Source organism: Bemisia tabaci, chromosome 1 (genome assembly GCF_918797505.1).
Source record: "Bemisia tabaci chromosome 1, PGI_BMITA_v3".
Lineage (NCBI taxonomy): Eukaryota > Metazoa > Arthropoda > Insecta > Hemiptera > Aleyrodidae > Bemisia > Bemisia tabaci.
In genome coordinates, this window is record NC_092793.1 from 9,650,951 (window position 1) to 9,666,613 (window position 15,663).

At 36.7% G+C, this 15,663-nt stretch overlaps 2 protein-coding genes across 3 annotated transcripts in view; both read right to left on the minus strand.

Annotated features, from left to right (window-relative positions):
- Nucleotides 1-16: 16 nt before the first annotated feature.
- LOC109040238 (uncharacterized) lies at nt 17-7,780 on the minus strand. Its single transcript, XM_072306574.1, has 5 exons — nt 7,627-7,780; nt 6,698-6,865; nt 2,879-3,132; nt 1,466-1,656; nt 17-182 (listed from the first exon to the last, which is right to left on the minus strand). Exons 1-5 carry the CDS (start codon nt 7,778-7,780, stop codon nt 17-19), a joined length of 933 nt encoding a protein of 310 aa, XP_072162675.1.
- cv-2 (crosveinless 2-secreting protein) overlaps nt 7,627-15,663 on the minus strand; it is a 201,161-nt gene continuing 193,124 nt past the window's right edge. For both annotated transcript variants that reach the window (XM_019055954.2, XM_072295931.1), the window contains exons 13-14: nt 8,256-14,264; nt 7,627-7,761 (exon numbers count right to left, since the gene is read on the minus strand). The gene's annotated coding sequence lies outside the window, so the exon portion shown is untranslated. The remainder of the gene's footprint in view (nt 7,762-8,255; nt 14,265-15,663) is intronic.

Here is a 15,663-nt window from a genome sequence, read left to right on the forward strand (position 1 = left end):
GGTCAATTGCTCACGATTATTGATTGGGGCCTCTTGTTCTTGCATCAATTAACTGCTTGAAATCTGTGATGTCCGTGGCAGAAGTGCGACAGCAGCCCCCGATGTACCGGACACCTAACTCAAGCCATTCTGAAACGTAATCTGTGAGAGGTTTGACTTTTTTTCCATCTTGAGCAACCCACCTAAAACACACAGGCGTAGGAACAAAAATATTACTGCTAAGCATTGCTAGATAACCAACTGAACTTACGAACATAACTTAGGTAGATATTATGAAATACTAGAGAGGTGCGCCCCTATCCCTCGGGAAGCGCGCAAGCCAGCGTTACGGACTGTTTTACTTGAAAGGGATAAAAAAGATTTAAAAAAATCCCCAAAAACAACTAATACCTGCGCCTGCATGATGTTTATTGAATGATATCACTCTTGATTGCCCTCAACTTACGAAAGCGCAATAATGAAAATAAATATATCAGAGAACCCCTGGCCGTTGTCAACTCATAACGGAACCAATTGGCCCTGATATTGACGTGTTGGGTACAAGAGGGCTTAGACAAAAAAAATCACTTTTTAGAAAAACTTCTGAATGGTTTTTTTCATTTTTGTAAATTACGTAAGAATGAATATGATATTTTAAAAAAGGTCTCGAATTCAAGTTCCCAGAGATGTTATACCTACTTGAAGAAGAGGAGACCTACATCGACGATGCAAGTCCGCACGTATCTCGGTTTGCGACCTTGCTGAATTTCTGTTATACTTTATTATTTATTTATTTACTATTTTTTTTTTTAAAAAACCAACTTTACTCCTTAAATTGAAAACTACTCATTGGCAATGCTTAAAAACTGCCGTGATTTTTCTCTCTGTACGAAGAAAATTCTGTGAAAGCGTCAATGAATAATGTTGATTTGTTCTCCTTTAAAAAAATATAAAAAGAGAGGAAATTCTCAAACACCGCAAATGAGATGCGTGATTTCGGACTTACACCATCGAAATACTTGTGCAAATGTAAACTCTGATAACATAGGCTGGTAGCGAGCCTATCACGCAAGGAGGGGATTACATCGAGTCGAGTGCTAAAGCGACTCGAGCATGAAGTGCCTTCAAAACGGTAGAATGCAACTTTGCTATCTCTAGTGGATAGCTTCGCCTCTATGCTGAGACATAACTACGAACTACGATTCTCCAATCAGATTTCGAAAGTTTTTTCATACATATTACTCTAGAACAAGATGCCATAGTTCTTCCTCTACATACTTCGTTTTTCCATAGGAAAAAGCGACGTAGGGAACTGCAGCTATCATCTCTTCTATCAAAGAGGCGCAATTTAAAGGTATTTTCAATACCTCTTTCATTTTTACAGGACGAGAGAAAAATTCTCGGCAGGATTGTGACAAAAAATGTTCGATGAATCATAAATAAACAAGTCAAAAAGTGAATATTACTATGCTTACTTGTGGTTTACGTCATCCCAGAGTTCACCATTATTCGGATACACAATGTGGGGATTTTTTCCACAATGGGAGAGATAAGAGGTGTGACAAAATTTGGATTGACACAGTTTACTCCAATAGCGATAATCTGATCTGGATTTTTGCACCAGACAGAATTAGCAGCTGTTACAAAATCATCACCACTTGATAAATGAGATTCATCCTGGGGGAAAAAATTCAATTATTATTTACATAACTCTCTTATTTTGTTTAAGTGACAAATCAATCCCAACACGTGTATAAAAAGCGCAGCGCAGTAGCATGCATTTTCCGCTGGTGGAGATTTTGCGTCCATTCACTGCTCTGCCGTGCTAAGGAAAAACGCCGTATGAACACTCGAGAGTTGCCAAATTTCCCTGGGTAAAATATGCATTTTTTGAGGAAAGTTATGCATTTTTTGAAGAAAGTTAAACATATTTTCCCTTGAAATTATCGGATATTCTAGATTAAATTGCGGGAAAAATTGTCTGAAAGATTTAAGGAAAAATGATAAAACTTGTCTCGGTAAATTCGTTATTTATTGAAGGAGATATGGCAACTACTGAAGGTTCATACGGCCTTTTCCTTAGCAGGGCAGTGTTGTACTCGGTACATGTGCAGATGTTCGCCTCCGCTGTGCACAGGTAAGCAATCTTTCCACTTAACAGCACGTTTATTTATATCTTTTTTTTCGTATTTTACTTATTGAGGGCAATTGAAAAAAAACAGCAGCCTAATTGACAATTTAGGAGAAAAACAGCTTGTAACTTTGCCGCAGTCTACAGTATAAAATACGCAAGCTGATGATTTTAGTTTTTTTTCCAATTCTGTAGAAGAGCGCTTCAATGACGCTGTAATGTATGGAAAAAAAATTGCAAAAACCTTTACATTACAAAAATGACGAAGTTTTCTCTTCGTGCTGCAAAATCGTTAGTTCGCAGATAGACGACTTTATTCGTTAGCCATCGATATGTGCACAGAGTCCCAAACGCGGCGTGCGGCGCCAGTGTGGCAACCTCAGTATGTACCTACCTGTACGTTCATATGTTCGCCTTCACTGGGAATTTGTAGGCAATTTCTCGACGTAGGAGCACGTTGATTTGTATCCTGTTTTTTCTCGTATTTTAAAAATCAATGGCTAAGGAACAATACGCGCCCATCTGCCAACTGACGATTTTACAGTACAAAGAAGAAGACTCGCTAATTTTGGAATTTTGTTGTTAGAATTACAATTTTTTCAATACATAACAGCGTCTATACAGCGCTCTCTTGCGGAATTGAAAACAATTTGAGTTGAGTAGTTTTCTGTTTAAAAAATAAAGTATGATAGGAAGTCTGCGACGTCACAAACCGAGTTATGTGATTGCCCACTTACACTGTCAATTTAGAACAGAGAAATGTGTTACCTTCACTGAGAATGATATCCAAGCTTTGATGTTTGGAAATTTTTTGAGGAGTTCAGCAAGAGCTTCTGCTTCGGCCTGTGTCGGTATTGTCTCAAAGGCAATAAGGTCTACTCCGGCATCAACTAGAGCCCTCAGTTTTTGCTCATGATAAGACACAATTGTGTCAAGGCTCACTTTACCCATAAAATCACCTCGGTACTCAGACCCATCATGAAGATAGGCGCCATAAGAGCCGCAAGACCCCGCAACTAAAACTAAATTAAATCACGTTATACTAAAACGTCAGTAATATACGTATTTCTGGCATTTTTTAGTTTTTTAAGATACATCATTTGTGAGTGCTACAAGCTGGTGGAAGTGGTGTCGGTTATAGGACATTTGGACGTATTTCTATCAAACAGACCTATGTGGAGGTGAGAAATATGGGGTATGCTCGTTAGTTCTCTTTGCGTAAGAGTGAATGAGAATATTAAAGCGCCAGTGACGCCAGAGGCAATGAAAAAGCCGCGGCGCAACGTCGTCGTCGTCGTCGGGGGGCATTAACGCATGAGCCCTGTCCACAAGGCTCTCTTGCCCTGCCCGCGGCTCATGAATCCCGCATTCAGTCGGCACATAGGTCCGTTTGATAGAATGTAATATCCCGCTTTTCCAATTCTTCAAAAGAACCACGCCCACTTTACATTGCTTCTTATCCAGCTTCCACGAGCACACCCCACATTTCTCACCTCCACATTGGTCTCTTTGGTAGAAATACGTCCATTTGGTCAAGGATTTTTAGTCCGCTCATCTGTTTCTTCCAGTAATTTACGTCCTCGCTTTTTTTCGGAGTTTTGGTCCACGTGCCAGTTGAGACCCAAAGTTAATTGGCCCACATGTAAATACAAACGACAATTGCTCACGACGTTTTTTGATGAAAATATATAATTTCTTGGAAGAATGAGGGTTTGTTTGTTTTTTTGTTTTGTCGTCTGTTTGGTTCAAAGGAGAATTTAATATATAGTCGAGAGTTTTGGTAAAAATGGGGTAGCGTCAATTCCATGAGACAAAATTCACTAAAACTCTCTACACCTCTTCGGTGTAACAGGACTTAATTATTTCTCAAGAAATTCCCACCTGAACCGGATAAACCTCTATTTGCCTCCGCTAAAGGCTCTTAGATTTTTCCTGCGTACGATAAGTATCTTGATTTATTTTGCGAGGAAAGATCTGTACTTTTAAAGGATGCCTGTCATTCTTAAAACGTTCAATTTCGTATCCGTGCAACACCTCTGTTGTGAAATAGTTGCTTCAGGGGAGGGGCCGCCGCACGGGCGGCCAGCGCGAAACGCGCATTGGCGCCTACAAACCTAAGTGGATACTTCAAGCATTGTGCAATGCGTGAAGTATCCACTTAGGTTTGTAGGCGCCAGTGAGCCTCTCGCGCTGGCAGCACGCCGCTCCGCTCTGTTAGGCTTTAATATTTATACTCGCATAGTCAGCGTTTTTTAACTCATGATTTTGAAATGTCTGCACACTCTGCGTTGATTATACTCATTTAAATTGATGGGGAAAAAATATGTATCAATTTATCAAAGGAGAATAATAATATAATATAATGTATGATTTTCTAATATTGGTGGTTCCGTGTCAAATTTAATGATTTCCAAAGCACTTTAATTTTTTCTTTTACATGTTGTGCTTTTATTGTGCTGCAGCGAGGTGTACGCGCGACCAAACGCTCAAAATGTGACGTATTTGACTCTAAAAGATCGATGCACAAATGGGTTAAAACTAAAGATTGCGTCTTCTTGGTTTTTTTTTCATCTTTTATTCATTTTTACAGTTTCTGTCGGCACAACTGCGGCTCATTGAAATTAATGTCGCTTGGAAAAGGTTTAACAAATATTTGTCAAGTTTTAAAAATATAAATGTTTTCAAAATGAAGTAATAATCTCGTAAAGATAAAATTAAAAAAATGAAAAAAAGTACCTATACATATTTAAGGTATATTGTACATCGAATATTTTAAGGATAGAAATAAAACCAAATATTCACCAATGACAACTTAAAAAGATGATCCAAAAGGAGAAATTAATAACAGTTCATTTAGTAAATGAGCAACCATAACCACACCTCTTTCCCTCTCAATTTCTCATTTCCATATTGTCAATTTAATTTTGCATATCAACTAAAATATAACGCTTGGACCAAGTCACTGTTGCTTATTTGGACGTATTTCTACCAAACAGACCTATGTAGAGGTGAGAAATATGGGGTGTGCTCGTTGAAGCTGCATAACAATGTAAAAGTGGGCGTGATTCCTTTTGAAGAATTGGAAAAGCGGGATTTTACATTCTATCAAACAGACCTATGTGCCAACTGAATGCGGGAGTCATGAGCCGCGGGCATGGCAAGAGAGCGTTGTGGACAGGGCTCATGAGTTAAAGCGCCCCGACGATGATCTCCGTCTCGCGGCCGCGGCTCCATCATTGCCGCTGACGTCACTGGCGCTTTATTATTCTCTTTCGTTCTTACGGCCAGAGAACTAACGAGCACACCCCACATTTCTCACCTCCACATAGGTCTGTTTGGTAGAAATACGTCCATTTTACGTATGGGCGTAAACTACTGGACAAAAAAGGCGCACGGACAAAAAATCGATGACAAAATGTCCTGAAACCGTGGCGATCTGGAGAATGCGTTCCCCGTTGCTCACCATACTCACGAGAATTACCGTGCGGCAGTTCAAGACGACGTCGACGACATTTTTTAGCGGGATAAGGAATTTTTGAAGAAAACACAACTTCCAGGGGAAATGATGAACTTCATTTTTCGACATTTTTCGCCCTGGAATGTACCCTATTTTAAATTTTCGCCCAAATGTCAAAATAGTATTTTAAAAAATAAGGTTCAAACTTTGGATTGCTGTTAGTGGCGGACCACCTCGGCGGACTACCCACTACTAATGTCTTTATTTGTCAATTAACTGTTTTCACTGAGACTTTGCCATCATTTTACGAGAGAAGGAGGGAGGGAAATGTAAAAATTTTACATCCAAATTCTTACATTTTCCTCCCTCTTTCTATCGTAAAATGGTGGCAAAGTCTTGGTGAAAACATTTAACCTTTTATTCCCAATGAAAGAAATTAGCAGTTGGTAGTTCGAAATATTTTGGCTTTTCATACTACAAATCCCATGACTAGGCCGTAACAGTTTACAGCATCAGTTGTCTCCAAGTAGTACAGGTTGCAATAGACTGAATTTACGTGGTTAAATTATTTATTGCCACTGCATTAGAGTGTTGTGTAAGTTGCCTATCTACTAATTGAAGGGGCTTCTCTTATTTGAATTCATACCAGTAACATTAAAATAAGCTGCAGGTTTTCTTTGCATTGTACATTGCCTACCTCTCTGAAACAGTAGAATGAGGACAAGATATCAATCAAAAGCAGGGTATAACATTTTTTATTCCATCCGAATTATGATTTTTATTGTCATTCTTTTGAGCATATTTTTACAATAGACAATACGTAAATCAAGACCAGGTATGAGGTTAGGATTGACTCTCGAACGTATTAATTAATTATATTGTTAATTGTTCAAAATTGGCATTTTTCGACCAAATAATTAAAATATATTCCTATTTTATTTAATTGTATTGCAACTTTATTTCAATAGTTTTCACTGCACTGTGCTACTTGGATCTGCGGCGATGATGCTTCATGAAACAGATTTAGTTGAATTTAGTTAATACTGCAAATGCAGTTAAGGTCCCTGCAAGTTTCAGAAAATTTTTCTGCAAGCACTTTCTATACCTACGCAGCGCAGTGTGACGCTTACCATTTCCAATGGTTGGGTTGATTTGCCTCTCCTCCTTAATCGCTTGTCTAGCTAGCGTAACTGCCTCCTGGATGAGTTGAACACTTTCTTCAAGATTCAGATTGAGGTATTTCATAAAGCCAGGAATGCTTGCTTGATAGGTACATGTTTCAATAATATTTGACCCAGCTGAAAGGCGCAGGTGAAAAAAATTAGGAGATACGTCCTAGAACCATTGTGATTAATATACATATATATACGAAACCATTAGCTATGGTGATCAGTGGCGTGGCGTTAATAATTGATTACCTATCGATATCTTGCCATTTGAAGCTATGGTAAAGAATCGATTACTAAGGTTTTTATCAAAGTGTTCGCTGCGAACACCCTGATAATCGATATTTTTTCATAGATTTGAGTGGCGTATCAATCAATATATCGCAAAGCATGCCACGCCACTGATGGTGATGTAGATTGATTTTATCGATAGGTCACAAACCACTAGTTAATTCTATAGCTTATTGTAAATGATCACTCGAAGAAAGGCCGAACTCCAATGTTTTAGAACGTTCATATTGCACCATTGCAGGACCAAAAAGTTTCATATTTTTAACTATAGAGCTCCTTTGGGGAGTTGATAACATGTGCCAAAGCATTTCCCGACCAATGAAAATCTTCCTCCGAATTAAGTTTTTTTCGTTTCCGTGCTTTTTTACATCGAGTTGGGCGCTGTTCAAAAGAGGGGAATCAGAAGTTATCTCATCAGCCAGAGGACAATGAAAGCAATATACTAATTGGTGACTCTTTTTTCTAAAAAATCAACTTTTCAGGTGGAATCCCTTTATGAGAAAGCTCCTTGATTTTGACTTTTATTTTAGCACTGAGATTTTTTCTCGAGGGCAGCCGTAAACAATTATGGAAATTACGTTTGAGTATATGTACAGTCATACCTCTGACATAATCTCTATGCGAATTTTTGATGGCCTCTTTATTCGTGACTAAGAACCGGGCGCACCATAGGGGATCATCCTTTTCAACATCTGTAATGTCTACATGGTTGGCTAACTGCGTGGCAACACCACCATCTAGAAGAGTAACACCCATGGTTTACTTCACAGAGCAAACTGACTCTGAAACAGTCATAATTATAATTCCTACGCGGAATGGAAGTTTAATACCTTTAAAATGAAGTTATGAAATTTGGTCGAAATACATATGTGCAATTTTATTTTTAAGGTGTTGCACATTTTAGCTATTCCCGCTATCGTGAAATCACCCAGTTGGAGTTTATTAAATCCATTTTTATATTTATTAATTTAAATATGTATAAGTACTGTTTTATAAGTAGGTACAAGACGCTAGGCTTAATCACCCTTTTAGTTATGAGTTGGGCCAAAACTTCATGAAACACGAAGTGATGGAGGTAAAATACACAATTTAGGTTAATTTTGGCAGGTTTTTAGAATTTCTGTTTGAGATGATGAAAGTGCCTTCTTATACTTACTGAAATGGAATGGAGTTTATATCTTGCGATTAAACTCAAAAAAAGTAAATTGAAGTCGTATTTAATGAAATTTACCTTTGATTTGCCGGTCAGCTTATTAAATGGAGTATTGCTGTAAAACCTTCACAACTGATTGTGACTCACGATCTCTATGGATGTATAATGGTCGTTATGTAGGTACTAGGGATGTGTATTTTCTCACAAAACAAGTGTTTGAAACTAAGCAGCTTATTACAAGTTACCTATACCTGCTACTGAACTGATCGAAGTTCAAACAGAGACGCGAGCGTATTATCACTGTGTTATCAGAGGGCAAAGGTCAGGCTTAACTACACCTGACTCCCCCATCTTTGAATGAAAATTAGATGATCTAGGTGTTTACCAAATTACTTGATGGACATTTTCGCAGAACATGTATTGTGCGCACCAGTTGAAATTCTCGAGGAGCGTAAAATAAAGTTTATTGAAAATGAAATCACCCAAATGAAAATTATCGATAATAGGAACAGAAAGGAAACGGCATGAAAATAACGGCCACCTATGTAATTTTGGACGCTGAATCTGAAAATGATCTTGGTTTTTCTTCATCGTGCACACATTTTCTGGAAAATTGACTTTCTCTAGATAAGTTTGAATTTTAGGGAAAATCGACTTGACCCTTGCAGAAAAACAAAGGTCATTTTCGGAATCAGCGATAAAATCTACTCGCGATCAGTAAATGTCTTGCAGGCAAATTTACGCGTGTTGACCAGTGTTATTCTCTAAGTACCTGTACTGTCCGAGTATTTTTGAATTTTTATAAGAGCAGATTTATGGAAACAGACTGCTACAACTAGTACTGAGGTAGCATAGGGATTAAAATATTACTGGAACCACGGTTAAATGAAATACCTATAATTTTATTTTAATAAATATTCAATATTTACAGAGCACTGTACAATTTCCTTTGGCACCTAAGTAGGACCTTCATGAAGGGAGAATTCTTCGAAATAACATTCAAAATGCATCAATAAACAATGAACATATAAGGACCCAATTTACAAAGTATTGTACAATACTGTAAGCAGAGCTGTACACATTTACAATGCAATGAAAACGTAGGAAATGATTCATTGGTTTGAATTCAAATAATTAAAAAAACATATTCAAACAAAAATTATGAATAGAACAGTGAAAATAATAATAAAAAAACCTACACTAACAAATCTCTCATGATGCGTTTTTTCAATTGGTTTTTAAATCCAAAACTAGCCTCGAGTTCTCTACGTTATACAACCTGCAAATTTATTTCACTTTCAAAGTATTATTTTTGAAAATTTTTATAACTTTTGAAGAGGAGGGAAAAAACACGAAAAATATAAAAGTTTAGTTTTGAAGCATCGCTTCAGAGGCTTTCCAGATTTTCCATACCAAAGCAATATCTGTTTTTCACTTATGAATCTGACTGCATCTTCCAATTAGGAACTAAAAATTCTGGCTCATATATGAAAAACATCTATCTGCATAGGGTATTAAACGGGACATACGTTGTTTTTAAACGAACCAGAAATCTTAGTTCTAAATTGCAAAATGTGGTAAAATTACTGAAAGGAACTTAGGAAGTAACTAGGATTAGATTTTCACAACTAATAATGAAAAGTGTTTTTTTTTGTCAAATAGGTTTTAGCAGGGGTGCAGAATGTTCACTAACCAACGACCAATCGGTCGCTCTCAAACAGCGAAGGCAGCCCCTCGTCAATGTGAGTCAGCCTGACATCAGACTATGTTTCATAAACTACCCTGAGTCAGACTGATTCAGAGTAGTTTATGGAACATAGTCTGACGTCAGGCTGGCTCACTTTAATTGGAAAATTGCGCAGTGTGCGACCTTAAATAATGGATGATTTACAATTTATTAAGTTTTGATAAAAATGCGCTCCATTTTTACGTGCACCACCCGACGTTGCAACAGCGCTCTACGCAATTTGGAACTTTCAATTAGCGCGATTTGCGAGTCAAAAGCCGAAATTGAGATCTAGAGATCGAGTTCCTCACTGGCGCACACTGGATCGAGTCAATCAGAGAGGACGAGTGTGAAATGTTTAATTAAAACTTCAAATTTTGATGTTTAATTGGTCTAATTTTGAATTTTAAGGGATGCCTGTAAAAGAAAATTTCACGAGGAAACCAATTGAACCACTATTAAAACCTCAACGTTTTGTATGGATGGAGTTATAAGCTTTTAAAGTCTCCAAAATATGTCCGACCTCTCTCATGGACTCGATCCACTGTGCGGCGGGCTCGGGGAGACGACGCAACGCTTGAAGTATCATTGCAGTTTCGCAGGCGCTTCCCGCGATGGTTTTCCGCGCTGGGTTCGCAAAATATAAACAATATAATGTGCCTGTAAGGTTGAGCTGATTTTACCCAAACATAAATTCTTTTACCTCTTTGAAAGCTGTGTAGGCACTAGGTCTTGCTCTGACAGAAATGTATTTTAAAGAATGAACGCTCAACGCACAGATTATTACGAAACTTATGACAAGGATGTTGAAATTCTTTATGTCGCTGATTTTTAAAAAACTAGTGCTGAAGCGTTGAATTTTTTAGAAACTGAATGCGACCGCGATTAATTGTTAGAGAATTACTGCGGACGCGCTATGTTTTGGTGGAATTTAATAAGATCCAGCAATAATACAGTGCGTAGGCTATATTCCTGGTTGCTCGAAACTGCGTGAACCGAAGAACTTTCTGCACCCCTGAGTTTTCATTGAAGATGCTTCTTCAAACCAAAATAAAATGTATTATTTCGATGATATAATCTGTAGTAGCGAAGACAAAAAACATAGATCTGGGGAGGAAAAGAGAAAAAAAAGAAAAAAACTCAGTCTTTACATGAAAGAGATGACGGTTGTGGCTTCATACTAGGTTTTTCATCATGCGTTATTGTTTTATGGGAAAACCAAGCAACGCCCCGACTTAAAATATTGTGAATATTCTTTAAATTTCACGGAACGCTCACGGAAAATCAAGGGGGGCGTTGCTCAGTTTTCCTTACACAAGTAAAACATCGAATTAAACAAGGCAATGTGAAATGTAGTTAGGCTAGTACTGGCTATTTTTTATCATCGCTCCTCTGACGTAAAAGTAAGGCGTACATCTCTTTTTTTATAAAAGCCCTGGAAACCATAGAGTTTTATAGGGCGCAGGGCTCACGTTAAAATTGAGATAAGCCCTTACGTCAAAGCAGTGACGATATGACCAGTTAAAACTTGGATCAGATGAAGTTATCGACTTACTTTGATGGCAAGTAAAATGACATTTTATGACAGTTTTTCAGCATTTCTCCCGTCCTCTGTAATATTTTTATTTAATAACAAGAAACTGACCGACGATTTAACAAGGACATTTAAGAGTGTATTTTTGATAGGAAAAAACCACAAATTGTTTGAAAAATTTTGGTCAGCTCTTCCGAAGTAATAAAAGTAAAATGTGATAAGCAATTTGCAACATCATTAACTACAAAAAGTGTTTTGTTCTAAAATTACATCAATTACATCATTAACCGGTAGCTTATGAAAAAACCTTGCAAGAGTTCTATTGCAGGGTATTACCGGAAAAAGGGCACTTTCAGTGCCTTGCACTCAATTTAACAGGGATTTTCAAAGTCAGTGTAGGCAAGCAGTTGTTGACTATGAACACAGGAAAAAGTGCAATTTAATATGATAATAATATACATTAAAAAAATAAGCAGGTAATGATGGTCAGGAACTTGAAAAATTAGTTAAGAATACAAAGGAAAAATGTTGACCACGGGTTTACAAATTTTTCATTAAAATAATTGATGCCTAGGTAAAAATCACAACATTGGGTACACAGAGTCTCAATCGGAATAATATTTTTTCCAGGGAAACTTAGTATTCACAAATCATTGATGGTCAGCACGTACCTGATCACTTAAACTTTCTCACCGAATTCGAGGTGTGTTCTGATTAGATTTTGGATTGTTCTAATTAGATTTTCTGATTAGATTTCAATTGTTCTGTTTCTAATTAGAAACCGGATTATGGTGATAACGAGCCAACCTTGCTCCGGAATTAGGCTCTCACGTCCCTTGCGTCCCATAAACGGGACTGGAACAAAGCATCCTAGATTACATTGTGACCAAAATACTCTGAGAATTTGGAGATAAATATGAGAATTTAATCTTTCTCCGCAGTTCTCTCTTGTTTTTAATCAGACGAAATTTAGCAACGACGAGCCGCTTAAACGTTGTTTTTGCGCGGTACGGTTAACTTATCGTTGAATTTTGGAAATCTTGATGCATTAATGATGCACATTCAATTTCATTTTCCGAGATATTTATTATTATTATTATTCACTCACAATAAAACTAGAAAATTGAGGAGCAAAGTGACAGAATCCCAATTTGCATGGTCATCCGTTGGTCGTGCTCTTATGCTAAGATTTGAAGTATGATTGAAAGCTAGTTCTCTGTATGGGCTCAGCTCTTTTTGCAGTTTTCCTGTGAAAATCAGAATTAGTGTGTATTGTTAGTGTGTTAAACGAGTTTCAAGATCAAACTCTACCTTGCTTTCTAACCCTTTTGCAGAATTCTACTGTAAAAAAAAATATTGCCTTTCCAGCTATCTGAATGATAAAGTTCAATCAGATGGCTCCAACTTACTTACATTGATCAAATGAACAAATAATCAGATTTCTTAATTTGATAATCTTTTAACTAATAATTTACTTTCAGGGATACATAAATGAAAATAAACACAATTGCCTACTTACTAATAATGTGAGTACTTATATATAAAAAATTTCAATGATCACAGTCAATTTAACTTTAAAACAAGTTTTGAACAAAAACTAACCAGTAATTTAAGTCGTGGAAATGCTCATTAAAATTAGACACAACACACCAAATAAAAATGTGATAATTAAATTAAGAAATTTTAGGTTTTACACTGAATATAAAATCAAACGGTTAAGTTAAATCAATAGGTAGACTAATGAAAATATCTCGACGAGTAAGACAGAGAGAGGGAGTGATAAGGGAGGGGAGAGAAAAAAATTAATTTCAAAGTAATTCATTAGTTTGAAATTTAAAAATAAGAATGCATATGGCTCTTGAAGACTTACATGAGTAAAAGGAACATCGAAAGTTTCCTGGAAAAAGCGGTGGTTAACAAACAATAAAATTTTTGCAGTTCTTAAATATTAGAAATGAGCAGTTATTGACCTCTTGAGTGCCATGCTGATGATGATTGCGTAATTTTATCACAATTTTAAACTCCAAAGTTTTTGCTGTGGGTGTAATTATATCTATTGTTTAATTTTCTAAACAGGCACATATTTTACCATCGATTTTTACAAATGCACCGAATACCTACACAGGACCAACTGAATTATTGTAAGTGCAAGTCGCTGTTGGTTAGAACGGATTTACGTAGCACACTCTGTAACTTTTTAAAGTAGATTACGGTGAAAATCGAACGTGGTAAATAAGTAAGTCGTAACGAGATTGAAACTAAATTAATATTCAGTTGTTTGATTCACGAGAGTTGAAAATAGAATACTGAAACACATTATTCTTTACAAGTTATTTCTTTTCAGCCGCACATTATATTGTATTTACCCTACAAGTGTTCTGCAACCAAAATCGGCAACTTCTACGCACACAAATCATACTTAGGTACAGCTACTAAACCTGATACTAAACAAGGGATAACAGCATAACCGTTTCCATTCGTTAATGGCGAATACAAGATAGATAACTGACTTCTATCATTAATCTGCTTCATCTTAACATGTATCGTCATTAGTTTTTACAGGAAGCCAAAATTTCGATTTTTTTTATGAGTATGCTCAAAGCACCTGTTCTGGTTGAAACAACACTCGAGGTTTTCAGTTTTGTAATGCTCAACTAATGAAGTATAAAGCATCCGATTGCGGAATGCGTCTCAAAAACAAAATTCAAAGTAAACTTTCAGAAACTTCCGCGATGAATCGTGGGTTTGTCCATCGAACCGCGAAAATATTGCATATGCATCACGTTTCAATGAGAAAAAAAGGCACCTAATCTCCTCGCCGATAAATCTGAAAACCATAATACGCAAATTAGTAGAGGAAAAAAAATATATAAAAACTCAAAGAAGCAACTCTCTGCGTTCAATATTAACCGAGATAATGCTCTTTGAAAAATTCAGTTGACGGGTCTTAGGACATTCCGTCAACGATTTTTTGTCCGGGCACTTGTTTAGTCCAGTAATTTACGTCCACGCGTAAAATAAGAAACAGTGACTTGGTCCAAAGGTTATATTTCAGTCCGTATGTAAAATTATATTGACAATATCGAATTAGAAAATTGAGAGAGAAGAAGGTGTTGTTATGGTAACTCAATTTTTAAATGAAATGTTACTTTTTTCTTTTGATTCATCTTTCAAATTTTCATTGGTGAATATTTTAAACTGGTGAATATATAAACACGTCCAATTTTGAGCGTTTGGTTGCGAATACACCACGCTGCAGCACAGTAAAAGCACAAAATATAAAAGAAAAATTAAAAGGCTTTGGAAATCATTGCATTAGATACGGAACCACCTTAATATTTTCAAAACAAACGTTATATTTTCCTTGAATACATTTTTTTTTCATCAATTTAAATGAGTATAATCCGTGCAGAGCGTGCAAACATTTCAAAATCATGAGTTGGAAAACGCTGACTCCGCGAGTTTAACAGCGAAATGCGCACTGGCGCCTACAAACCCAACGGGATACTTCACGCGTTGCGCAATGCGTGAAGTATCCCTGTTAGGTTTGTAGGCGCTAGTGCGCGCGTCACGCTGGTCGTCCGTCGCGCCGCGGAGTGCTACGGCGTTTTAAGCAACTATTTCGAGACGTAGGTGTTGCAAAGTATCATACGAGATTGAAGGCGCTCCAACGTATCAAGAATGACAAGCTTCCTTTAAGGGCTGTAGCTTTCCTTGCAAAATAAATCAAGATACCACGTTACAAAAAGAGAGCGATAATTATCGATCGTTTTTTTTAGATTATAATCTAAAAAAAAAAAAACTCACTTGGTCCTAGCATCCGTATTTAATAACGTTTAGTATAATTTTTGAATTTCATTAGAGAAAAATGTCACTCGATATAGGCAGAAACATTCCTGAGTATGCCGTCAAGAAGATTTTATTTTGAATGAATAATAAAATAGCTGATTGAAAGCGGGTTTCTGCTTGATTTAAGTGACTTTTCTTTTTATTTAAGCATTCTTTTTTCTCTAAACAGGCATTATTTTCTCTATTGATTTATAAGGAAATCTTCTCGGCGGTAAATTTGAGCATATTTCTGCTTGAATCAAGTTACTTGTTCCTCTAATTAAGTTCAAAAATCATGCTAAACGTTACTGGATCCAGATACTAGGACTTAGCAAGTTTTTCGACTACAGCTCTCTTTTTCTCGCCGTCACTCGATTTAATTGGCGAGGGAACTTCGT